This window comes from Gavialis gangeticus, unplaced genomic scaffold (assembly GCF_001723915.1).
Source record: "Gavialis gangeticus isolate Ggan-Ray unplaced genomic scaffold, GavGan_comp1, whole genome shotgun sequence".
In the NCBI taxonomy this organism is placed as follows: Eukaryota; Metazoa; Chordata; order Crocodylia; family Gavialidae; genus Gavialis; species Gavialis gangeticus.
This window is the reverse complement of record NW_017729001.1, coordinates 17,695,925-17,702,779: the sequence shown is the minus strand read 5'-3', so window position 1 is coordinate 17,702,779 and position 6,855 is coordinate 17,695,925. Positions and strand designations below refer to the sequence as shown.

At 45.2% G+C, this 6,855-nt stretch overlaps 1 protein-coding gene across 9 annotated transcripts in view; it reads left to right on the top strand.

Moving 5' to 3' along the window:
* The window catches only part of ARVCF (armadillo repeat gene deleted in velocardiofacial syndrome), a 521,911-nt gene that overhangs the window by 447,938 nt on the left and 67,118 nt on the right, over window positions 1–6,855 (top strand). For 8 of the 9 annotated variants that reach the window (XM_019506985.1, XM_019506983.1, XM_019506979.1 and 5 more), the window contains 2 exons: window positions 382–399; window positions 5,466–5,537. In XM_019506985.1, coding sequence (XP_019362530.1) covers window positions 382–399; window positions 5,466–5,537 — 90 coding nt within the window. The remainder of the gene's footprint in view (window positions 1–381; window positions 400–5,465; window positions 5,538–6,855) is intronic. The other variant, XM_019506978.1, reaches the window with a different exon arrangement.

The following is a 6,855-nucleotide window of genomic DNA, read 5'->3' as shown; positions in this document are numbered from 1 at the left end:
CTCCTCCCCCTGTCCCCCCCCCCCCCCCCCCCTTTTTTTTTAATCATTACAGTTTTTTCTTGCTTATTTTATTTCATGGTCATTGATCATAGCATTTCAGACACCCCTGCAAAGGGCTAGTCGGCCTCCTTTCCCCCCACTCCCTTCAGCATCTTTTCAAATGACTAACAGGAGAAAAGGCACCTGCAGGGAAAGAATATGCTTTCAGCAGGAACAAAAGGGAGAAGAGGGAAGTGTTTTTATCAGTGAAAGTTATTGCATTTCTGTAATTCTGAGGTTTGAATCAGTTCTGTGAAATTCTGCTTCTTTGTGATTGTTCCTTTGTATTTTCTTCCTCCCTGTAAATTTTTGTTTTTTCTTTGCTGCTTTTCTGGTAATTAGAGGAGTGGTTCAATCAAGGTGAGTCTTTCCAGTACTTTTTTTCTAACATTGTCATCATCTCCTTCATTCACCTTTTACATAAAAGGGCAAGGGCTGGCACAGAAGCCTTGTTCACCCCACCCCGCAGCGCACCTCAGCTACGTGCTGTTCATTGCTACTGCTCTCACCTGGAGGCCTAGTTTGATTCAGGGAGCTCTTCTAGTTTCGCTGGCGTGGTTTGGGAGGGGCTGATCTCAGTAAAGAAAAAAGGGCCATGGTCACCTGGGGTGCAGACCCACCAAGTGAAGAAGTCTGTACTAGGGACGTTTGCCAAAAATTCACATGGGGTTACATAAGGCCAGGGTTGCCTCATTGGGCCCAATAGAGGGCAATAGGGTATGTCTATATGGGAGAATGAAATCATGATTGTAAAAGGTGCTACCTATGTTTGGCTGAACTAGCTGAATTGAGTTAACAGCAGCTGTGAAGGCACGGTGACGTGAAGTTCAGTGTGCTAGCAAGCCGAGTACAAATTCTGTAGGGAGAGTAGGGACCATGGGTGTTAGTACATGGTGAAGTCCATGCTACCTTATCTTTACTGCTGATGGGATGGAGGATAACTAGATTAATATTGCATGTGCTACAGTCACACTTTCCTTTTGCTGTGCAGAGATATCCGTAGTCTAATGGTTTGAGAATTGGGCTGAGAGCCAGAAACCATTATGTTCTAATCCCAGCTCCTCACCCTCTCCATTGGATGTCCTAGGCAAGTCACTTCATTTACAGGAGCAAAATGAGGATGGTACTTACCCGCCTCACCTGGTAGCTGTGAGGATTAGTTAGGTTGCGTAGTGCCCTGAAGATGAAAAGTTGTATTATCTTTGATGCCATTGATGGGAATGGATGGGTTCCAGCTGATGGCCTCTGAGAGTCGCTGCAGGTGTGATGACAGATGGCCATTAAAACAAAAAGCCAAGCAGCGCTGGCCCAGCAGCAGGGCTCTTCCCTGCCAGCAGAGAGGTCCCGGATTCCAGTTCCCCGTTCCACCCGCCCGTGTGGCAGGGGAGCGTTGCCCCCGCAGCGCTCAGCCCCTGGGAGAGCCTAGCGCCTCGTGTTGCTTAACTGAGATCTTTTTGAGCTGAAGAATTAGCAGCACAGTACTGACTGCCTCTAAATGGCCTTCTTCCTTTCCAGTTCTGTCATCCAGAAAAAGGATGGCTGGGATTTAGCCCTTGAGAAGAGAAGGATGTAAAATGGAAAGGGGAAATGAGGTATCCTTTCGGCTTGTGCAGTAAAGCAGGGAGCTGTGAAATATTAGTCATATTTAATATTGAAATCTTTCGCAGGCTTTTGACCCAGTAAGAATGACAGTAAATGAGCCCGGGGACAGTATATTTGATCTTTTCTTGTGTGGCAGGAGAAGGGGCTAAAGAAGCTTTAATTTAACAGTTACCAAGATTGTAAATCATTTATTACACAAGCAAGTGTCCTGTCAGGCTGCTTTCCCGCACCAGAGCACTGTGCCAGCTCCTACAGCCAGGCCCCATAAAGCAGACCTGTCAGCAGCCACGCTCAAAACTGTCTGTCTTTTGGCAAAGTTCTGCGTTGGGCTTCTGATCTGACAATCTCTTCTTTCCTCTAGTGGATATCCGGGAGGGGAAGCGCGTGGGAGGAGGAAAAAATCCATAAGCACAAAACTGTTGCTTTAAAACTTTTTGTTGTCCTCTGCCAGCGGGATCGTTAGCTATCCCTTGCCACTGTGAATGTCACTGCAGGCTCCACTGGATTTGTGAGAGGCTTCAGGCTGCCCTGTGTAGAGCTGGCACTGAGCTCATCTCATTGTAAATTAGATGAGCATCAGCTGGGAGTTAGACTGATGTCACCCTTTGTTTTTCATGAAATAGTGACTGGGTATCAAAATGGGTAAAGTGAGTCGCATTGTTTGAAGGTGTTGTGGCTGCCATTGGAAGGCAACTGAAAGCAACACAACTCAGAGTGTAACAGTGGACCTCCACACCCCCATATGCACTCCCCCTCCTAAATCCTCCCTTAAATCTCAGGCTTCTGCCTCTTAATCAACTCCTCCCTAATAGGAAAAGAGACCCCGGGTATTTAGATGCCTCATGGCATGACCCAAGTGTCCCCAGTCCTAGGTCTGGCTTGGCCAAGGGAGAGAAATGATTTCTGGAGTTGACTTGACTCCAGTGGGCTGCCAGCTGCTCGCTGCAGGATGGCATGGGAAGTGAAGCTGTGACCTAGAGGCACACCAGGGAGGGGCATCAGAGGGGAAAGCCTGAAACTTAAATCTTGCCTGGAAATCAAATGGCCATTGGAAAAGATCACAGAGCGCAGGTGAAAGGTACTGCCCGTGTGGCATGCTGCTTAATAAACAGGCAAAAGCATTCCGCATTTCTTGTATTAAAGGTTTTGCAGCCTCCCGTACTCCCTTCGTGTCACATGCAGCATAATATCAGTGCTTTCAAAGGTCATGCACAAATGCATTGTACTTGAAGTGAATAAACAATTCAACTGCTGATGCACGAGAAGCAACGGCATGCAGCTCGGTCTCTCGCTGTGCTGACTCAACTCTGCCGGCCCAGCCCGAGTAACACTGCCAAACTTTAAGCCAACAGGGCTTTCAACGGGGAGCTGATCTGTTGAGGAAGGTGCCATTTTGACAGCACCATTTCACAGCAAAGCTGCCCTGAGCCTGGAACTGCCTGGTGACAAACGCACAGGTTTTTGGCCTGCAGAAAAATGATGCCCTGGCCCAAGTCATGGAGATCAGATGGAGGCAAGTTCCTCTGCCTGCCTTAAGATCTCATCTTTTCCAGATGGTCATTTTACTCCTGCTTTCACAACCCCTCTTTCCCTCTGTCATGGGAATATTTTTTCTCTGCTCTAAGCAGTGACAGGGCTTTGCAGCCAAACAGCCCAGTTCAGCTGTCATCATGAAAAGTAGCTTCCTTGCACAATGCCTGACATTTTGTCTTCCTCTGCTTGTCCCTAGCTCCCCAAGCAACAGATTACAGGGTTTTTTCCAGAGCCCAAGAATTAGTGGTGGCCCAAAGCCCTCACTCTTATTCCCATCTCTCATTTTAGGAAAGATATCTTTCAAGAGGAATGGAATAAAATGTGCCTGTGTGACCTTTTGGCAGATTAGAAAACAGGCTTTTCCATATGTTGCAACAAAGGAGGCACTTCAAGCTTGATGAAGCTTTAGTTGTATGTTTTTAGTGCCTTTGAACAAAAGGGGATAGCCGCGTGCCATGGTGGAGGGGCAAATGCAAGATGGGGCACGTTGGATTTGGGCAGCAGTTGTCATTCTCTAAGGGTCTAATACAGCTGCCTTGGGGTAAATGGAAAAGTTCGCTCGCTGGGAGTTGGATCAGGACCTAAATGAAGCTGCTACTTTATTCTGGACAAACTTGTATGGCAAATGTGTGATGCTTCTTGCATTTCAGACCAATAGGCCTTTCCCATTTCATGACCTGGTCCTACACCAAAGCTTAGCTGTTCACTACATTACATTTTCAAGTGCTTTGCCCTGTATGTTTTTAAATGTCCCAAGTGATGGAGCTTCCAGCCTTTCAGGTGGAAGATTGTTCCACAGCCCCACAGACCTACTGTCAAGAAGTTTCCTTCTAACTTATTCTTAATTATATGGTGCTGAATCCTTTCCTGTTGTTCCTAATTACACTCTTTGTACCACCTTAAATAATTTCTTTCCCATCCTGTTGATAACATATTTTGAAATGTAATTAGCCTGTCCTCACCTTTACTTAAAACCTTACCACAGCTAAACTGCATATAAGGTGCACTATTTTTTTCAAAAGCCACCTGTCCTCTCTCTCTTTCTTTAATATGTGCCTTCAGTTAGTTAATGCTGTCCTGAAGGCCTGGACAGATGAAACGGCTATGATAATGAACCGTGGAGTGAAGGGGAAGCCTTACTGTGGTTCAGCTGAATCCACTGTAAGTGTTTCATCAGTTTGATTTATCCCATGGTAAGTAGAAATGGAACTGCAGTAATCACCACTTGTTTCATTCAGTGGTAGACCACTGCAGTTGAGCTTTACTTTCTTCAGGATAGGAGCAGACAGACGTAACAGTTACAATGGATCAGCTCACACAAGTTTCCACCATGCTATAAGTCTTCATCTGTTCACACCCTGGACTCCAAACAATATCCAAAAACAGTTGACCCCAAGCAAATGTGATTCCTCTGTCCTTTTTAGCAAGGGGGAGGGAGAGGGAATGTCTGAAAATTAGACCTTCCTTTTCCTTTGCTATTTTTCAGACCCTTGAATTCAAAGCCTACCTTTCTTTTGCAAGCAAGCACTCAGCATTGGTTTTGCTTTACCTTCTTTTTTTTAAATTAAACTTCCTTTAGATTAAAGCTAATGTAATGGTTTGAAACTGTCCATATTCCTCACCAAAGCATTAGAAAATACAGTCATTTCCCTTAGTTTCTTATAAGCAGCCAAAATTACACTTTATTGATTGAAGGGCAAATTAAGGTTAAGTTATTTGCTGTCCTCTGTGCAATATATTAAACCCAGGCCTTCCTGCCTGACTGTTGCCTTGAAGACAGCCAGTGAAAAGGGAGCCCATTGTCCTCTGTTCTGCACTGTAATTTGTGCCTCGTACATGCTTCAATCTAAAGCTGTTTGCTGGTAAAACCGCTAGTCAAGATGCATTTTCTGCTGAAAACCAAACAAGAAGCTTCATGCAGCTGAAAGCCATTTTAGGCAAGACATTTTATTTCAAAGGGCACAGTGCCGTGGACTTGCAAATGAGGAAAATCACTTGGCATTGAAGTTGACGAGCCTGAATCTTAGAGGTGCAGAGCACACCCACAGCCTGTTATATTGATCGGGAAGCAGAAATGCTCAGCCCCATTGCAAATTAACCCAGAAGATGTGGAAGTTTGTCCCTAAATCATTTAGGCAGAGTTCAAGTTGAATATATGCAAATAAAGGGGCTAGTTAATCATTTATAGCCTGAGTCTGTTACTTTCTTTAGCACTGTAGAAGCACATGACAGTGATTGATTTATCAGTGCACTAACATGCTTTACTATTTATTCTCCTATTTTATGTGCAGGAAAGAAGAACGGAGATTTGGACAGAAACTTTGATACACTTGATTTGCCCAAACGGTCTGAAACAGCTAAAGGTAACGTGCAGATTTGTGCATATGCTTTTGAAAATAAATCAGTGGGGAGATAAGGATTCTGCAAGAGACTGCAAAATGAGCTACGCCCTGTACAACTGCCTTCATTTCATGTTCGGCTAATCATAATAATAGATGAACGTCAGCGTGCTGCTTGTCTTCCACTGTGCGGTCCCCAGGGGATGATCTTATTGATTAAGCTGGCCAGAGGAGATAGTGGAAGCCCATCAGATGCAGTTTTGGATTGAAGTGTTTCTGTCAAAGAGAAAAAAAAAATGGATCAGCTCATAAAACATAATTTGTAGATTCCCCACACTAGAAACTCCCAGGGGGCTTTGTGTAAAGCAGGAGGTGAGGAATTGTTTTGTTCTGTTCTGTTTCTATGAGAGATCTTCTGCCCTTTCCTTACAACTGCCTACCTCTGGAAGCGCTGAGGTTCCTCGCTGTGTGAACCTAAGGTTGTTTGGGGAGGGTGGGTTAGATTTGCATCTTCCACTGCAGGTCAACTTTCTCCTGAGTACAGTAATTTCTCTGGCTGCAGTCAGCAGGGCCTGTGCCTTTCGACAACTTGCATAGTCCTGGAGGTCCTCAGAGATATTCTTTTGTACTGTGTATTTCAACTCTTGGCAGAAGTGAAATCTTTAGAAACAACATACACTTTCCACCTGCTGTGAATAGCGCCCTGTTTCAGCAGCAGTGTAGGCTGTGATGTGGGGAGCTCCTCAGATTTTTGCTGCAGCGTACAATCCTGTGCAAGCCTCAAGCTTTTCTTTAAAGTCAAAGTTGGTGTTTTGGTAGCAAAGATCCAGCCATTTCCATGGAAACTGATTTAATGCCATCCTGATATCCCATCCTCGGAGGTGGTTCAAGCACCTACATTGAACTCCTTCAAGAGAAAATTGGATGCTTATCTTGCTGGGATCCTATGACCCCAGCTGACTTCCTGCTCTTTGGGCGGGGGGCTGGACTTGATGATCTTCCGAGGTCCCTTCCAGCCCTAATGTCTATGAAATCCTAACAGGAAACTTTCTTCTGTAGACACCCTTCACCTGAATGAACTGCGACTGCCACAAGCTAGTTGGGTCTAAATGAAAATACAAATATACCCAAACCCATACTCTCATTTCCTTTCAAAACATAAGGCAGTGAAATGTAAAAAAAAAGTCACTTATATAGAATCATAGAAGTAGGGTCGGAAGTAGATCTTCAGGTCCGACCCCCTGCCTGGGCGGGAGAAAAGACTGGGCTCAAATGAGTCCAGCCAGGTAGTCATCAAGCCTCTTCTTAAAGATCCCCAGGGTAGGAGCCAGCACCACTTCCC